Here is an 18,574-nt window from a genome sequence, read left to right on the forward strand (position 1 = left end):
TCTTTCTATGTAGGCCTCTGATGGCATTTCTTACAAACAGACATCCTTGCTTCATCAATACCTATGATATGAAAAATCTATACGCTGCCTTTCATCCCTTTGAAAAGAGGGATAACCGTTTGGAAAATTTCAATAAACTGGCTCATCTTCTGTGAAGTTAGGTCCTGTAAGCAGTTTGAACAAGAACTACATTTCACATTGTAATGTGTGGATGCATCTGTGCAAGTGGTGTGTTCATTCTAAACTGGGACTTCCGTTTTTTTGAGAAACGGGTTTAGCAAAGGATCACCATTCAAGCCATACGTGCAAGGACCCTTTCCTGGTAGGACAGGCACAATGACCATTGGGCTTTCATATACCGCTTTCACTATACCATCCGAATTCTAATCTTCACAGAAAAAATCCAGTCATTCAATTTTAACGTATTTTTCAGAAATTAGGGAGCTTGCAAAACTATCTGGACGTGAGCTGCTAATTGATTTGACTAGTTTTACTAATAAGTCAAGAAAATACGGCCTTGATTTGGGGAGACCTTATAGCGCCTTCCACTACCTAAAGAGGGCCTACAGGAGAGGGGGGGAGGGACTCTTTATCAGGGAGTGTAATGATAGGACGAGGGGTAACAGTTTTAAACTGAAAGAGGGGAGATTTAGATTAGATATTAGGAAGAAATTCTTTACTCTGAGGGTGGTGAGACACTGGAACAGGTTGCCCAGGGAGGTTGTGGATGCCCCACCCTGGAAGTGTTCAAGGCCAGGCGGGATGGGGCTTTGAGCAGCCTGGTCTAGTGGGAGGTGTCCCTGCCCATGGCGGGGGGCTTGGAACTAGATGATCTTTAAGGTCCCTTCCAACCTGAACCATTCTGTGATTTAACCCTTTGGGAGAAGAGGTTACAAATACGACTCTAATACTTTTCTGAAAACATCCTTGTATTGCAAAGCAATGACAAATATGCAGTAAATAAGGTGATCATTTTGTTTCATTGTGGGTTTGGGAGGGGGTGCGTTTATGAGCTTCATTTTATACTCCAGTCTACTTATGATACACGAGTAATTTTCAGTGATGGAAACATGAATACAACTGGTATCATACCTGAAATCAAACTAAAATCAAGGAAAGTGGTTTACTTTTTCTTTCGTGCTACTTTCTAGTCCTTTGGACAGGAACACCGCTTATGGGCTTCCTCTTCAATATGGATATTTTGATGTTACAGGTCATGCAACTTGAATGGGTAGAAAAGAAGAGCCTAAGGTTAAAAAATTGCTGAAGGTCAAGGTCATAAATTTCGTCTCTTATCCTCAAGCAGGGACAGAGAGCGAGGCATTTTAGGCAACGTATTGGCTTTACGCTTGGAATGGTCGTGGAACGCATATTGTCACCCACAGCCTCCCAGCTCTGGGCTGGTAACTTCCTACCTTGTGGCAACAAAGTTAGTGTCGTTACCCATAATTACTTGATTTCCAAGCTCTCTCGTACCCTCAGATCTCAACTGCAGATACGGTGAGCACATTGTGATTGCATCCAGTGCTATATAAGTAGAAACATTTTACGTTTCTCAACTTGTAAAGCTGAAACAGATCTAAATTCTTGTGCCTTACTCTAGTTTTGTTTGGCTGGATTTTGCTCGGCTTTTGTTGTTGTTTTGGGGGGGGGTTGTTTGTTTGTTGTGTTTTGTTTTGTTTTGTTTTTTACTTGAATGCCTTTAAAACAACTACCACACTCTAAATTCCGCATTTTACTTGGTTAATGCAGACTGAGGTTTGACAGAGTGATTGGTGCGATGGCAATTTACAAATTTAAGCTGTATGTAATGACTAGGGTTTCTGCAGTTATAAATTTGTTAGCCAAACATGGGGGGGGGTCGCAGTTCTCCAGGCTGCGTTCTGTCGGTGCCGTGCTTGCTTAATCTCCTGCTGCACTTATCATGCTCTCTGATTAAAAGGGCCTAAACGAGAGTCCATTGCTGTTAATTTTTTACGATAGTTACCTAGTTATGTAGTAATGAAGAACTGGAATACACAAGATCTAAAACTTAACTCTTACAATTTTGATTGAGACAATGGATGTTTCAGAGTGATGTAGAAATGAGATCTATGATGTTGAATGATATTTAATAGCTCATAAAATTTTTACTTCATCTAATAATACATACTGTACGAAATACGAGGCAACTTGCAGGTTTTAACACAGGAGGATGCTCTCCAGGAGCATTGGTAATGCAGGAGAGTGAGATTGCTATGGGCCTCAGTTCATTGCCGGTGAAATTTGATGGGTTACACCTAAGAGCAAGAGCACCAGGGGCAGGTTTTCACTTCGTTGCAGGCAGTTTTGCCTCCACGCAGTCTGGCAAGTGACCTGCTTCTCCACGGTTCCCCGAAGGCCTTGTGAGAGCCCAGTTCTGCTCGCTATTGCTTCCTCAGATGAAAGGCTGCTCTACCTACCAGCACCAGATACTGACACCTGACTGTGTTTGGTTTTTAATGGGCTTTATTGTCCCTTTTTGAAAAATCTTTAAAAAGGTGACAAGGGGGACAACACATAGCTTGGATACGCAATGCAAGGTGTGCTAACTTGCGTCTCCCTTCATTCCCCCTTCTTCATTTTACAGTTGTTTCCCTCACCGAATAATGACATTTAAAGGCAGTTTAAACAACGAAGTCTGATCCTAACTCCTGCACAGCGTTGAAGTCCTGCCTCTGACTCCCATCCGCCATAGGCTTGAAAAACGGTCTTCATGCACCTCTCCTGTAGCGCAGTTATGGTAAATGTTTCACAAACTGTGAAGATGACACCCCTTCCTTGCTGCTCTTGGCATAGGACTGTCCCATGTAAACAGACTAAGGTTTCTCCCTTCTCCCCTCCATCACAGGAAAAGCAGCTCCAGGGTAACTTGGTGGGGGGCTTCACGGTTATTCCAAGGATTGCCTGCAGTCGGAGGTGATAAGCAATCTCCTCTGGTTCCTCATCCAGGTCTGGCCCTATCTGCGCCTTGGTGCCTTGCAGCAGTCCTGTGCTGCAAGTGACAAGCCACCAGCTTGTCAGGCCTGGCCTAAAGGGGTCCCTGTCTGTCCTGCCTTCCTGCCTCAAGGCCGGGCTATTGCCTCAGTGTCCCTTAAACTGGAAAAGCCATCTTCAGCAGCTGAAGGACAGAGGGAAAGCCTGCATGTGCTTTGGGAGTTGTGAATGCAGTGGAAGAGAGTAGGGGAGGATGAGACTGGGCTGAAAAACAAGTGAAGTTTAGTATTCCTGATTTATTTCAGCTTTTCTCCTTTCTAATGCTTTTACGGGCTGTGTGAGTGCTGTCTGTTGTTTTTCGGGGCAGCCAGACAATGTCAAAATCCATTGGGTGACTACTGCTCGCACCTGATGCTCATCAGCCAGGTCGTCGGGTGCCGGTTTCCAGCCGGCGAAATGTGCCGGGGAAAGCCTGGGGACCGGACACGGGCGAGAGAGGAGGTCCCTGTCCTTTTCCCGAGTCTCTGTCCTTTTCCCGGGTCCCTGTCCCTTTTCCGGGTCCCTGTCCCCTTGAACCACGTCTGGGCGCCGGAGCAGCGGGGACCGGCTGCAGGACCGGGCGGCCGAAAACGGCGTCAGGGATTTTTTTCCACCACCTCGCCCCGCTTCCCGCCCCCCCCCCCACATCGGTTTAGAGCTGTCTCCAAATTTTGGGGAGAGAAGCGTTGGCGCTGGCTCCCAGCCGCCGGCAGGACGGCGGGGCGGATTCCTTATCCCCGGCCCGCAGGGTGGCGGGGGGACGCGCCGGCCACCGTCGCCTCCCGCCCGGGTCTCGCCGGCACCCGCCTCTACCTCCTCATCTAGAATTAAGTTAATGAACCCTACCGGGCACCACCCGACCCCAGCTACGAGAAAAAGGCCGGGGGAGGACGGGATTATCCCCCCCCCCCGCCGGCGCTGCCCTTCCCTGAGCCCCCCCGCCCCACGAAAACCCTCCCCGCGGGATGTGTGTGTGTCCCCCCCGCTTCCCCTTCCCTGTTAACAAAACCTGGTGATTAAGACGCGAAACTAACAAAGAGTTTTTCTTCCACCTTAACCTTGCACACAATCCTTTAACAAATTAATTAATCCTAATGAATTAACACTTCATTTATTTAAACGCGCTACAGTTCATGAATTAAATTTTCATGCAGTGATTAAAGGCTGTTAAAATATGCATGATTTCGTTAAAATTTTATAATAAATCAGGGCAATGTGTTACATGACAAGGCAACTACTTCCCAGCCCCTCGGAAGGTGCTTTGATTCGCGCGGGGGGGGTGGGGGGGAGCCGAACGCTCCGCTCCCGGTTTTGGCAACCGAGAGCATCCTGGAGCGCGGTGAGAGACTCGGCTGAGGACCCACCCCCTGCACCCTCCGAGCCCCTGCCCGGGTCTTTGGGAGGGGGGTGGAAAGCGGAGTTTTTCCGGCTCCCCCATCGAAACGCGGCGTCCCGGGAGCGGGACCGATGGCGGGGCGCGGGTGAAAGCCAGCGACCGGTTCGCCCACGGAGCCGGTGTGGAAAGGGAGCGTGGTCTGGGGGGGGGTGTTTCTTTGCTGGTGGGGCTTCTCGGTGGGCTTTGTAATCCCCCCGCATCACTGAAAAGGAAGAGCGAGAAACTTTGCTAGCAACAGGACCTGCAGCGTTTTCCAGCGCACCTCTGCCCGCATCCTCTGGTCTCCTTACTTTCCCGAAAGGGGACGTTGTGAACTACCTTGGGACTTAAATCGCCATCAAGCGTTTCAATTTTTAATATGACAACATTCTACACTTTGGCTGCAAAAGCAATTATTGCGGCTTGTACATCAGTAATTAGCAGGTCTTTGCTGATGTCAAGAAAGTCCTCATTAGGACATGGAAATACTTTTTGTGCATTCACCCAAAGGGTTGCTTGGGTGGTTTGTTTTTTTTCCTTCTGAAGGTTGATTTTTGTCATCTAAAGGGAAAATAGCTTTTACACTAAATGGGATATTGACTTTCCGTGAACTTCACCCAATAACATATGTACTGTAGGTTTTCTCTCAGTGCTCTCACTGACACTCAGGGTAGGACAAATACCGCGACTAAAAAATGTAAAGCTAACGTTTGGTGAAATAAAAATATCCAGAAGGTTTAGAGTGAGTGGCTCTATAAGCTCCACATTAACTTTTTTTTTTTAAGTCGGGATATCGCAAACGCTGATCAGACGTTAATACTTAATATCCCGAGCTTCACTATATTCATCTTTGGGGAATCCTAAAAAGAGAAATCAAATACAATGGGTTACAGTAATTAATTTATAAATTGTTTCACTGTGGGAATAAGGGGTTGCTTTATTACTTTCTCGAGATAGGCAGTTCAGTCAATTAAGGAAATCTGCCTATTTCTTGCATTTGAAGCTGGAGAAAACTACGGGAGACAAGTAAACACATATATATACATATTATATATATATATGCCTCCCTCGCTTGATTGAGCATCTTGGGCCGTAAAAGTAGGGCTGTAACATGGTCGTATCTCCAATGAACTCGCCCCTCAAACCCTGCGAGTTTATTACCACCAGTATTCATGAGGCTGGGCGTACCCACGAGGAATAGAAATAACAGGGAACATTAAAATAAAATCTATTACCAGGCCCGTGCGACGCTGAGCCTGGCTCAAGCCGGCTGCGTGTGGCGGCGAGAGGGGGGGGGCTGCCGGGGGCCGGTGATAAGGCGGGGCTGGTCCCCGGCGAGCCCTGGGGACGTCCCCGGGCAGCTTCTCCCGCTCTCGGTGGGGCAGAGGGAACGGGGGGGGGCTGGGGTGTGGAGGGCCAGCATCAAGGAGGGGCTGTAATCTGTAATGTAAAGCGTTGCTTTAAAGGCTAGCCCTGCCCCTCTTCCAAAAAAAAAAAGTCCCAAGAACTACTGCGAAGGAAAGTTTTTCCTCTCGGGCTTGATAAGCGACATTGATAAGCGACAGACCACACGGTGCCTGCAAAAACTTCCCTCCTCCCCCTGGCCTCTACCCTCTCCTCTCCGCACCTCTGAAAGATCAGACAGAGCGGAAAGTTGGCTGCGACTCCCCACCGCAGCTTCTGCCTCCGCGACCGGTCGGCTCGACGCCTCCCCGAGGTCCCCCCCCCACCTCACGCTGTCACCTCCGGCCCTCGGGCTGCCGCCGTGATCGCGTCCCGGGAGGTTTTAATGAAGGACCCAGGAGCACCTGGGAAGGGGCATCTCTCCGGCCGGGCGGGACTACTTCACCCTCTATTTGTCAAACCGAGGAGAATCCAGCGGGATGCACATCGCAGATTGCAGAGACAAAGTGCCCACCGCCATCCCTGCCTCCAGAAGACCCCGGGAGGTGGAACAGAAGATCCTGAGAACATCTGGAGGTCTTCGCCTCCTCAGCCTACGGCTGGCCCTCGGGGCGGGGGTGGGAAAGTGGCTGAACTTTCTACCTTTCTGGCCGAAAAAAATAAGCACGTGAATAGAGGGGGTCGTTTCAAAACTACGGAAGGAGTTTGATGTTCCTCCGGCCAAGGAGAAGGTCTCACCCACCGGCGCCTCCCCAGCCGCCCGTCCCTGCTTCCGCTGGTGCGGGCAGGACCGGGACCCGGGCTCCCTGCAGCGGTGGAGAGGTGTCCCAACCTCTGCCAGCCCACCGCCGGAGAGGTTAGAGACCCCGGGGGCAGGGGCAAAGGAAGCCCGGTGGCATGTGGGGAGGAAGGCGGGTCATGGGGACCAGCCGAGGAGCCCCGCGGTGCCTGCGTTTTGGCTGGCTTCTCGCCGCTGGTAGGGAAAGGCAGGCTGCTCGGGCCTTTTTCCTGGAGCTGGTCGCTTGTGGGCAGCTTGGCCAAAAGCAGTGGTGTCTCCGACTATTTTGCTCCTCTCCATCCCTTTCCCCAGGAGGCTTTCTGATGACAAGGCATGGTAGCTTAGAAATAGCTAAAATAAGTCATATGGCTTTAAAAAAGAAAAAAAAAAGAAAAAGGAAAAGAAATCCACATAAAGTGTGATTTGGCTATTCTGATGCAGTGATTTCGATATATAAGGAGAGCCTAACCCCGCTTCAGACCAGCGTCTTTCCGTTTCAAGTTCACCCCCCCACCCCCCCCATCAGAGATGAAGTTGCATTCCGCCCCCCCAGGGGACGCGGTAATGGATGGAGACCTGGCTCCCTTTCGCACAAGTAATTGGCAGCCGTTCCCTCCTTCCTCCCGGACTGGATGGGGAGCTGGGGAAGGGCTTATGAAGACAAATGTGGACTTTACCTGGGGTTGTGGTGTGTGCTCTGTGCGTGTGTGTGTGTGTGTGTGCCTGCGTGCCCTCTCGGCTGGGTTTATGCGCATAAATAAGAGGCGTTGAGGAAAAACAGAGCAATTCCGATGCACTCCGAGGCTGTCACATCCCTGATGCAAACAACCCCGCCGCCTCTCCCCGCTGCCTGCCCGCCTGCGGCCCCGCTGAAACGAACCCGGCAGCATCTGCTCGGTGACCGGGGGACGGCTCCAGCGCGCCCCAGGGGACAGGATTCACCGGGGGCCGTTCCCTAGGGAGTCACGCTAATCCCACAGGCACAGTAGCAGGTTCCTTCCTTCGACAGTTTTAACTTCAGCTTCGTAAGTAGCTAAAACAGCAAAAAAAAAAAAAAAAATCTACTCTAAAAGGGCACAGTAACCCCGAACCACTCATAAAAACAAGCGTGTGTTAATAACCCTAGTGTCACTCCTGAACTGTTTCATTCAAATACAAGAATATTCAAAGAGTAAACCTCAGAAAATAGAGAGGAGAAAGAGAGAGAGGAAGAAAGAGAGGAAGAGAGAAAGAGAGAAGGAAAAAAGGAAAGGAAGAAGGAAGGGAGGGAGAGAGGAAGGAAGGAAGGAAGGAAGGAAGGAAGGAAGGAAGGAAGGAAGGAAGGAAGGAAGGAAGGAAGGAAGGAAGGAAGGAAGGAAAAGAAAGAAAGAAGAAAAGAAAAGGAAAGAAAAGGAAAGAAAAGGAAAGAAAAGAAAAGAAAAGAAAAGAAAAGAAAAGAAAAGAAAAGAAAAGAAAAGAAAAGAAAAGAAAAGAAAAGAAAAGAAAAGAAAAGAAAAGAAAAGAAAAGAGAGAAAAGAAAAATCATATGCCCAGACCACTCTCTTTCTTTTTTTCAGGCTGAATAAGATGGACTTGACTCGGTTCTTGCATAAAAAGTACCTGGGTAGCAAGAGAAAGAGAGAAAGTGGGAGGAAGGAGAGAAAGGACAGAGAGAGAAAGAGAAAGAAAAAAAGAAAGAGAGAAAGACAGATGGGGGAGAGAGAAGGAGAGAAAGAGAAAAAATGAAGGGAGGAAGGGAGGGAGGGAGGGAGGGAGGGAGGAAGGAAGGAAGGAAGGAAGGAAGGAAGGAAGGAAGGAAGGAAGGAAGGAAGGAAGGAAGGAAGGAAGGAAGGAAGGAAGGGAATTCTTTATGTGATTATTTTCTGCTTCAGACCACACCGGTGAAACTTGGGTTTTCCCACGGAGAAGGAAGGAGCGAGGGCTGGCTGGGAAGCCAGGAGGAAATGCACGATTTCACCTCCGCGGTGTTTCCCGTGCAGGAAGCACACGCTCCCCGTGGGCGACGCGGCTGTCACCAGCCGTGCCCGACACCGTAATATTTGCAACAAAACTACACGGGGTGGGGGGGTGAGGCAGAGGGGAACGAAACGGTGTGGAAATCAATAGCCTCCGAGTGCTTCAAACAACCGTCCGCCACCGTGGTTCTCCTCAAGGAGCCGGTGTGGGATTCCCGAAAGTAGCGGGGTGCGGCTGGAGGACGCCCCTTTCTGCGGCGAAGGGTCCTCAGGGAGGATTCGCCTCGGCAAAAGGGGCAACGCACCTTTGTGCTTGGCTGCCGAGGGCCGGGCCCGGTTCCTCCCCGCCGCTACGAGGGCCGGGAAGGGGCGCCGGGCCGGCCCCGCCCCGGGGGCGCCCGCCCGCCGCCGCCTCCGCGCCCCGCCGCCCATCCCCGCCCCGTCGGGGCACCCCGGGGCCGCGCTGGCGGCCGCGCAGCGCGCACGTGTGGCAGCCCACAGGTGCCGCAGCCACCCCCGGTCCCCGGCGTCGCTGGGGCTATAAGAGCGGCCCCGCCGCCGCCGCCCCGGCGAGACGGGCGAGGGCTGCGGGAGATGCAACAAGGCGCGGGGAGGCAGGGACCGGGGGCAGCGGCGGCGGGAGGAAAAGGAGGAGGAGGAAAAAGAGGAGGAGGAGGAGGAGGAGGAGGAGGAGGAGGAGGAGGAGGAGGAGGAAGGGGGGGGAGACAGCTGATGCCTGTCAAAGCCGGAGCCGCCGCGCTCTCGCGAGAGCCCGCCCGGCGGTAGCCACGGGATGCGGGGCTCAGGTGCGGGCAGAGCGCAGCGCAGCGCGCCCGGCGCCGGGCAGCGGCAGGCAGCCGAGTGAGACGGCGGGGGCCGGAGGGAGCCTCGCCGCCCGCTCACCCACCCAGCCCAGCCCCGGCCACCGCGGCAGCGGCGGCGGCGGGGGCAGGGTCCGCTGCGGCACACACCGCCGGCACCGGCTCCGCCACCACCGCCACCCGCCGCCGTCGGCGGCCGCTTCCCCGCGGCGGGAGGAGAGCGCCCGGAGAGCACTTTTCCCCCGACTTTAGGAGTGTTTGTGGATTTACATGCCAAGCCTTCAAGATGATGTCCATGAACAGCAAACAGCCGCATTTTGCCATGCATCCCACCCTACCTGAGCACAAATACCCCTCTCTACACTCCAGCTCGGAAGCAATAAGAAGAGCATGTCTACCAACTCCACCGGTAAGGGACAGACAGCTGCAGCTCTCTTCTTTCTTTCTTTTCTTTCTTTCTTTTTCTTTCTTTCTCTCTCTCTCTCTTACACACACGCACACACTCTTTCTTTCTCTCTCTCTCTTTTCTGTATACTGCATGTATGTGTATGTGCATTAATAAAAAAACCGCTGCGAGGCACATTTTGACAAGCGGCGCTTAATGTTTTTTTCATGTCTTCCTCTGCAATCATCTGAGCGCCTGTGATCTTTTTTGAAAGCGGTGTTCACACGAGTCTCCGACTTCATCCACTTTCTGTATTAATTTTTATGACTCGGCCTCTGAAAAGGAATGCGCTTTATGTGCTCTTGTGTTTGACACAATTCCCCAGCTGAGAGTTACAGATCCATTTCTTCTCCTCCTTTTTCTTCTTCTTTCTTTCCTTTTTTTTTTTTTTTTTTTTAATTTATTTGTTGCCTTCACATCCTCGTCCTCTCTTTTTCGGATTGCCCCCCCCGCGGCTGCCTGCCCTTTCCACTCTTCGTTTCTTCTCTTCCTCTTTTGCTCCCCCTCCTCGCTTTCCCCCCTATTATTCTACCCCATCCCTTATTTCCCCTCACTTCCCCGTGCTGCCTCCTGCTATATACCGCTTCCCCCATTCACTTGGCTCTCCCCCCACCCCGTACCCCTTTACACGCACATACTGCTGCCGGCTCCCCCCCCTCCCCCGCACGGTCACCCCAACTTTGCCCCCTCCCTCGACTTCCCCCCCTCCTTCCCCACCTCGCACCCCGTCCTCCCGCAATCCCGCACTTTCCCCCTCCACCGTCCCTTTCCCCTCTCCTCGCTTTGCCCCCTCTCTGTACCCCTCCCCGGCGCCCCCCTGCCCTCCTCTCCCCGCACCCCGCTCTGTTTTGTGTCCCTTGCAGCTGCAGAGCAATATCTTCGCCAGCCTCGATGAGACCCTGCTGGCGCGGGCCGAGGCTCTGGCCGCCGTCGACATCGCCGTCTCGCAGGGCAAGAGCCACCCGTTCAAGCCGGACGCCACCTACCACACCATGAACAGCGTGCCCTGCACCTCCACCTCCACCGTGCCCCTGGCGCACCACCACCACCACCACCACCACCACCACCAGCCGCTGGAGCCCGGCGACCTCCTCGACCACATCACCTCCCCCTCCCTGGCGCTCATGCCCGGCGGAGGCGGCGGAGGCGGCGGCGGCGGCGGCCACGACGGGGCGGGCGGCGGCGGCGGCGGGGCCGGCGGCGGCGGGGGCGGCGGCGGCGGCGGCGGGGGCGGCGGCGGCCTCATCTCCACCTCGGCCCACCCGCACTCGCACATGCACGGCCTGGGCCACCTCTCGCACCCGGCCGCCATGAACATGCCGTCGGGGCTGCCGCACCCGGGGCTGGTGGCCGCGCACCACGGGGCCGCGGGGCAGGTGGCCTCGGCGGCGGCGGTGGTGGGGGCGGCCGGCTTGGCCTCCATCTGCGACTCGGACACGGACCCGCGGGAGCTGGAGGCCTTCGCCGAGCGCTTCAAGCAGCGCCGCATCAAGCTGGGGGTGACCCAGGCCGACGTGGGCTCGGCGTTGGCCAACCTGAAGATCCCGGGGGTGGGTTCCCTCAGCCAGAGCACCATCTGCCGCTTCGAGTCCCTCACCCTCTCCCACAACAACATGATCGCCCTCAAACCCATCCTGCAGGCCTGGCTGGAGGAGGCCGAGGGGGCCCAGCGGGAAAAAATGAACAAGCCCGAGCTCTTCAACGGGGGCGAGAAGAAGCGCAAGCGGACTTCCATCGCCGCCCCGGAGAAGCGCTCCCTGGAGGCTTACTTCGCCGTTCAGCCCCGGCCCTCCTCCGAGAAGATCGCCGCCATCGCCGAGAAATTGGACCTCAAAAAGAACGTGGTGCGGGTTTGGTTTTGCAACCAGAGACAGAAGCAGAAACGGATGAAATTTTCCGCCACCTACTAAGGGCGGGCGGGGAGGGGCGGCCCTGGCATCGGGGGCACCGGGGAGGGGGGGGCCGGAACGGGCCGGGCCGGGGCCGCGGGGGACGCCCACGCACCGCCGCCGTCGCCCGAGACGCCGTGGGAAGCTCCTGGGGACCAAGGGACGATGTTAGAAATTAAAGGCGAACTACTCGATGAGCGGGGAGGGGGGACGTTGCCGGGGGGTGGGGTGGGGGTGGTGGGGGGGTGTTGCGCTATCAATTATTAAAAGAAAAAGACACCGGGACACCAACGAGAAGAAGGAGGAGAGAGGAGGTAAAAAAACGCTCTAGAAACCCGTGGGGGGTCACTTCGGCGGCCCCATCCCCCCTCTGCCCCCCCGCCACCCCCCGACAGAAAGCGGGAGAAAGAGCAACTTAAAGCGTAAACACACACAGACACACACCAATAAATACCGTGACAGCAACAACCACAAACCGAGAAACCTAAGTCACCAACTTTCCGAAGGAAAACAAAACCGACCAACAAACCCGGAAGGCGAAACTGTCGGTGATGACGCTACGTTTGGTTTGGGTCTCTTTTTCATTACTTTCTGGTTTTCTTTCTTTTCCCCGGCTTGGTAATGAACGAGGACGGCGGTGGTTCGGTGTGTGTGTGGGGGGGTCTCTTTCTTTGGTTGGCTTGGCTTTGGGTTGTGTTTTGGGTTTTGTTAGTTGTTTGTTGTTGGTTTGTTTTTTTTTAATTTGTTTAGTTTTGGAATTTTTGTTGTTGTTTTTCCCCTCGAATGCGGTTTTTTTTCGCGAGGCTTTTTGGCGATGGGTCTTGTCTGTGCCGGGGCCGGGGGAGCGGCGGGAGCGGGGCCGGGGCCGGCGGGGGCAGCCGGCCCTCCCCGAGGCTCGGGAGCGGTCCTTTCCCTCTCCCCCGTCGCCTCAATAATCCGAACTAGCTCAAGGAAAACAAACAAACAAACAAACAAAAGTTACTCCACAGCCCCTTTTGTTTCTGTGCCCTCGCCTGCGTGGTTGGCGTTTCCACCTATGCCCAAGGCCAGGTCCCTGTCTCTGCAGAGATGTGTCAGGAGATACCTGCCTGAGCGGGGATGCTCTCCCAAAGAATATGTTCGGATTGATTAAAGCTCATGGTTAACTATGTCCTCTCCCCTCCCTCCACAACCCCACCCCCCTCCGCTCCCCCCCGCTCTGCCCCCCGGCATCCCTACTACCACCAAATCTGCTGGATTTAGGTTAGCGGCGGGCTGCGGTGGGGGAAAAAGGTCCTGCCTGGGTTTTCTCCCGGGGGCTGGGGGGTGACTGCACCCAGTAGGCAAAAGAAATCACCGGTGCAGGGTTTGAAATGACATTTGTTTCTGAGGGGTCTGCATGTTGGGAACAAACACGCAACCCCCACCCCCCCCACCCCATTTGGTCTTAAGAGTCGTTTATTGTAAATAATAAACGTCAGGTAGAGGATGGCTTTTTGGGGGGTGTTGTATGGGGCGATGTTTCAATTTGCACTATCACAGTCTCCCGGATTGGAAGCGATTATGTTATTCCGTAATAACGATGCTGGTACTACCACTAATAATAATCAAGGTGCATTATATGTGTCGCGGATTGGAAATTTAAAAAAAAAAAAAAAGAAAGAAAGAAAGAAAAATGATCAGAGCTCGTTTTTGCACGCCAGCTACGTGCAAAAGCTATTGCTGACTCTGGCTGAAACAGAAAGACTGTTAAGGCTTTAAAGTAACCAGGAATTTCGGAAAAGAAAATACCCTCCCCTTTTAAATCAAAACAAAAAATAGACTGAAATTATGCATGACCTAGTAAAAAAAAAAAAAAAAAGGAAAAGAAAAGGCATAGAAAGATCCGTGATAAAGTCTCGATATTATTTATTTATTTATTTATTTATCTATTTATTTTATTATTATTATTGCTATTATTAATATAATTATTATTATTTTGTGTATCATTGTTTGCAGCGCAAACATTCTATGCATTTTGAAACTGAGCACTAAATAGACTAGCTTCTGGTAGAATCTTTTGTGGATGGTGTAATTTCACAGTTTAACTGCCTGTTTTCACCGAAAACACAAACATTCTTGTCACGTTCTTGTATTTAGACTTAAAAGAGGAAAAAAAAAAAAAAAGAGGAAAAAAAAAAGAAGAAAGACGATTGTAAATATTTTCTTTAATGCACAAAAAAAAAAAAAAAAGGTTACAAACTGCAACCACGTGTGGATCCTGAAATGTCTCACTGAATAATCTACCTGTCCATGTATGTTTGCTGAGCTTTCTCCTTGGTTGTGTCTTTACTCTATTACTTTTATTTCTATCAGAAATATTTCTGTACGCCAAAATACAACAGGGAGATGCGTCCCAGCATACTTACAAATAAAACAAACGTGAAAACAGAATAGTTATTATTATTGGGTGCATTGGAAAAAAGAAAAAAAAAATTATTTCCGAGACGCGGCTGGTAAATTCAAGGTATGGCCGTTAGACGATAAGACTAATTCTACCAAAAAGAAAATAGTGAGAGATGTATTTTTCTGCTAAATCCAGAAATCATTACTTTGAGATAGCTCTTATGTGAAAATCGGTGCTCTGAATAAAATTAACTATATATTAGCTGCGTGTGTTTCTTGAAGTTTATTCTATAACTGCAGAATATAAATCAAAGTAAAATTTTAAGAAGGACTTCTGAAGTATTTCTTTTCAGTTTGCTGGAAAGGATTATGCACCTACAAAAATATGTATAAAGAAGAAAAGCTTGGGTGGTTTCAGGTTTATATGTTATTCTGACTGGCCTAATTGCACTTAATTATGTAACAAGATACTTTATTTTTATTTTGGGTTAATAAATATGAAAATCCTAAACTGATCTCTCCTTACGTTGTAAATGCAATTGTTCATTAGGAACGTATAGGATGCCACCTACTGCTTCAAGTGATCAAAGAACCTCTTTCTATTTTCTGATGACCTGTGACTAGATCAGATGCCAAATGTAAAAAGTTACTAAATAGCTGGGATTATTTCTTCTGTAGACATATTTTAGCCAAATCTTTTTAATTTCGCCGGTAAATCTGTGAATCAAGACACGTGATGTTCAGAAAAGAATAATACGTTCAAAAAGCTGTGATTTTAAACAACTGTTGATGTTAAAAAATAAGCACTAAAGGTATTTTTAAAAAAAACATAGATCTCGTCCACCGGAAATCGACTTGTTTCTGTTGTTATTAACTTGAAATGTCATCAGAATTTTTAATAAATGCATTTGTAAAAATATTATTTTATAGAAAAGTATTACCGGATATCATTTTTGGAGAGTCAGGAATGAACAAATAAAAATAATTACAGATGTTGGGTTTTTTTTTTTCATCTGCCCCAAACGATTGAAATGTTACAAGCGATACAACATTTGTATTATACAGTAATGACCGATGTATGTATTGAAAAGTTAAGGAGTTTGTTTTGTAATAAGTACAATCCTTATCGAGTACAAAGAAAAAAAAATAATATGTTAATAAAACAGATCGTGAAAATAAAAGCTTTGCAGAGTTTCCTATTTTTCATGGTAGGAAACTGTGCAAAACCGGAATGTCCTGCTTTCCGTCGAATGAATCTGAATAGTTTGTAAAACCACGAAATACTCATGAGGCCTTTTTAATGAATGCCTCACGAAAGAAAGAAAGAAAGAAAGAAAGAAAGAAAGAAAGAAAGAAAGAAAGAAAGAAAGAAAGAAAGAAAGAAAGAAAGAAAGAAAGAAAGAAAGAAAGAAAGAAAGAAAGAAAGAAAGAGAGAAAGAGAGAGAGAGAGAAAGAGAGAAAGAGAGAAAGAGAGAGGAAAAGGAAGGAAGGTAGGTAGGTGTTTATATTCGTGTTTGTAAGGTCTAACCTAAGAACTGTTAAAACTTTTGCATCCGAGAAAAAAAGTAAGAGAGAAAAGACAAAGAGGCAGAAAATACATTGGCATTTATTCCCCAACAGTATGCAATCGCCTGCATACAGAAATGCAATTTGTGACCAAAAAGACACACATTTCACCCCCCGTACCCCCACTTGTGATAGGGGCAGAGGCCGCTGCCACCTCTGATGGCTCCTGAACTTCAGCCAGTCCGGCATCTGTGACCCTTTGTGCCGAGGACACTTCGGTGCTGCCGTCCCTTGAATGGCCTTTTTCTCCACACCTGAGGTACGTCGCCGCTTTCCTGACGCGATTTTTCCAGCCTCAAGTCCGCAAGACCCGGACTGACTCCCGGAATTTCTGCTCTCCGATTCCTTTCAACTTAGATTAGGCCATCATAAGTGAATAACAGACACCCACTGCCACGGTCGTATTGATTTTTACTCTCCTGTGATATTAAGACTAATTCGGTCCTGGTTCAACAAGTAAAAAGGCTCCCCAGAAGGGGAATGAAGTGTCCTACAGCACAGATTTTTATGGTTTATGTGCCTCCCTCCCCGCCTCCCCGTGTCCCCCCTTTCCTCCGAAGAGAGATAGATTTGTCGAAAGATAATTATTTTAACTCTGACGGACTCGAGCGCTTAAAGCTTGATACCGCCGCTGCTGCCCTGTGTTATTCTGGCATTTCCCAAACGATTTTAAATCCCTCCAGTTATTTATGTCTCGTTTTTCAGCCGGCGCTATTTTTTTTATTATTATTTATTTATTTTTTAAAGCTTTATTATATTTACCTGCTGATTCTAAAGCGGAGGGTAAGCCTAATTGATTTTTAAAAAGATCAGCGGCAGAATTCTAATCCGCTTGGGAACCTGTTTCCACCTGCCAGACGAGCGTCTGATTATCGGTAATTACGTTATTTAGGAGTTGATAAAACACGGGAGCCCGCTGCTGCCTGGGCCCGGTCCCCAGCCCGGGCGCGAAGGGGACCCACGCGGGGAAGAAGGAGCCGCCACCCGCCATCATCACGTGCGCCGCTGCAAACACAATTACCGAGCCGCCGTTAATAATTCATGGGCTGAGATTTAGAAAATTAATAAAATGAATTATAACAAGAGGCTAATTAAAAACTTTAGTAATTGTTGTCAAGACAGCTTGATGGGAGGTGTGCTGCACGACACCCCCTCCCCCCCCCCGCCTCCTTCCCTCTTCCCCTTCCGCTTTTGGAAAGCTCTTTTTCTTTTTTTTTTTAATTTTTTTTTTCCCCCCTCCTTCGCAACCCCTTCGCACCTGACGGAGGATCGGTTTGGAAGAAAAGCAGTGGATGAATATATAGGACAGCTGAATATATAGGTCCCAGCGATGGCACCGAGGTGGTAAAACTGCAAACAAGACTTTTTTGCGCCATGGCAAGGCAGATAGACAGGGAAGCGGTGGGTGGATGGTCGCACGGGCGGATGAATGAAATCCAGGGCCCAAAAGTTAATCTAAAATAGGATGTCACATATAAATCACTGAAGAAGCAAAGACAGCAGCACCAGCGGAAAGTGGCTCCTGCACCGGCGGGCCCCAGCCCCGCCGCCGGGCGGGCAGGCAGGGGCAGGGGACGGGCAGGGGCTGGGGACAGACAGGGACAGGCAGCGTCTGGGGACAGGCAGGGGCTGTGCTCAGGCAGGGGCAGGCAGCAGCTGGGGACAGGCAGCGCCCCGCGGGCAGAGGCACGCTTTTTCCGCCTTTCCCTTAGCACCGCCGTCGGTGCGGGACCCTAACCGCGCTTCCATCAGCGGGGGCGGAGGGGCCGCGGGATGCACACCGCCCCCCAACCCACCCCCCCGCGGTGTATCTGTCCTCCTGCCGGTTTAAGATGGAACTTTCAGGCGGACTCAGCGCGGTGTTTCCGCGGGCAGAGGGGGCCGGGGAGCCCGGTCTGCTGTAGCAGCGCGGATTTATGGCCATGTCACCAGCCAAACCTCGGCCGGGAGCTTGTCGTGGCTGATCGTCAAGGGGCAGCTGCGAATGTAAAATCTGCTTCCCAAATCGTTCTCTGGACTTCCGCGGAGCCACAGCCCTTCTGGGAAAGCAGGAGTCCTCTTCTGAACTGCGTTTTAACTCCCTCAGCCTGCTCTCCGAAGTATACCAAAGCATCTCTAACTCTGGGGGAAAAGTTGTTAAACACCTCCTTTTAAAAAAAAAAAAAAAACAAAACCAAAACCAAAAAGCCATATCGGGAAGAAAGGGGGGGAATTATTAAAAAAAAACAAAAACAAAAACAAAAACAAACCAAAAGAAACCCAAAAACCTGGTGTAAGCTGTTAATCAGTCTAAGGACTGAAGTGTTTAAAAGGCTTTTTATCAAAATTAAATAAATAAAATTAATAAAAGCACTGCCCTGCTACATTGAAGATAAATTGTAACTTCGCACGGAGTCTCGCGAGCGAGTCATAAAAGCCTCAATAATAGTCTCCGGCAGTGGGAACGCCGAGAGACCCTCCTGCTCGTACGGGGGGGTGTATGTGTGTGTAGCCCAGAGCGGTTCCCGGTGCGGCGACAAACCGCCCCGCACCCGGGGTCCGCAGCGGGAGCCCGGGCAAACGCCGCGCTGTGGGCACCGAGGCGCGGAGAGGGACGGAGGCGTACGCGCATCCCTCGCCCGGACACAAGAAAGCAACTTAAAAGTGTAAGCCAGAGCTAAGATATGTAAAAGCTGTGGGTTTGGGGTTTGTTTATTTATTTATAAAAAAAAAAGAGATGTTCCTTGACAAGAGGATAGCGTGTCAACATGAATACATCCTTTTACCGGCTGCGTGTAAAGAAGACAAGGCGCCGATATACATAACTTAGCCCTTGATTATGGTCATTATGTAAGCCGAATTACTAACAAAAGTTTGTTTGGTAACTAATTATAGCTCACTAAATCTCTGCCTCTCTTCAGTTCCAGCGTAATGTATACAAACTTTTGTACACGCGGATCAGAATAAAACAAAGTGTTGACAGCATCCAGCAGTGGAAATTCAC

The 18,574-nt window shown here is 50.4% G+C and overlaps 1 protein-coding gene across 3 annotated transcripts; it reads left to right on the forward strand.

The window, feature by feature from the left end:
• The first annotated feature begins 9,613 nt into the window (after window positions 1-9,613).
• Window positions 9,614-11,682, forward strand: POU4F1 (POU class 4 homeobox 1). Of its 3 annotated transcripts, none has more exons than XM_074572932.1 (3): window positions 9,614-9,736; window positions 10,636-10,897; window positions 10,988-11,682. In XM_074572932.1, exons 1-3 carry the CDS (start codon window positions 9,614-9,616, stop codon window positions 11,680-11,682), a joined length of 1,080 nt encoding a protein of 359 aa, XP_074429033.1. The 3 variants fall into 3 exon arrangements, with proteins under 3 accessions (XP_074429033.1, XP_074429034.1, XP_074429032.1); XM_074572933.1 differs by having other exon boundaries at window positions 10,636-10,895; window positions 10,992-11,682; XM_074572931.1 differs by having other exon boundaries at window positions 10,636-11,682.
• Window positions 11,683-18,574: the final 6,892 nt, after the last annotated feature.

Source organism: Larus michahellis, chromosome 1, assembly GCF_964199755.1.
Source record: "Larus michahellis chromosome 1, bLarMic1.1, whole genome shotgun sequence".
Lineage (NCBI taxonomy): Eukaryota > Metazoa > Chordata > Aves > Charadriiformes > Laridae > Larus > Larus michahellis.

Bases quoted from the DNA above. Each gene is read 5' to 3' on its own strand.
- POU4F1 (XM_074572931.1), top strand. From the start codon at position 9,614: ATGATGTCCATGAACAGCAAACAGCCGCATTTTGCCATGCATCCCACC. The intron at 9,737-10,635 runs GTAAGGGACAGA...TGTCCCTTGCAG, and splicing joins CATGTCTACCAACTCCACCG to CTGCAGAGCAATATCTTCGC.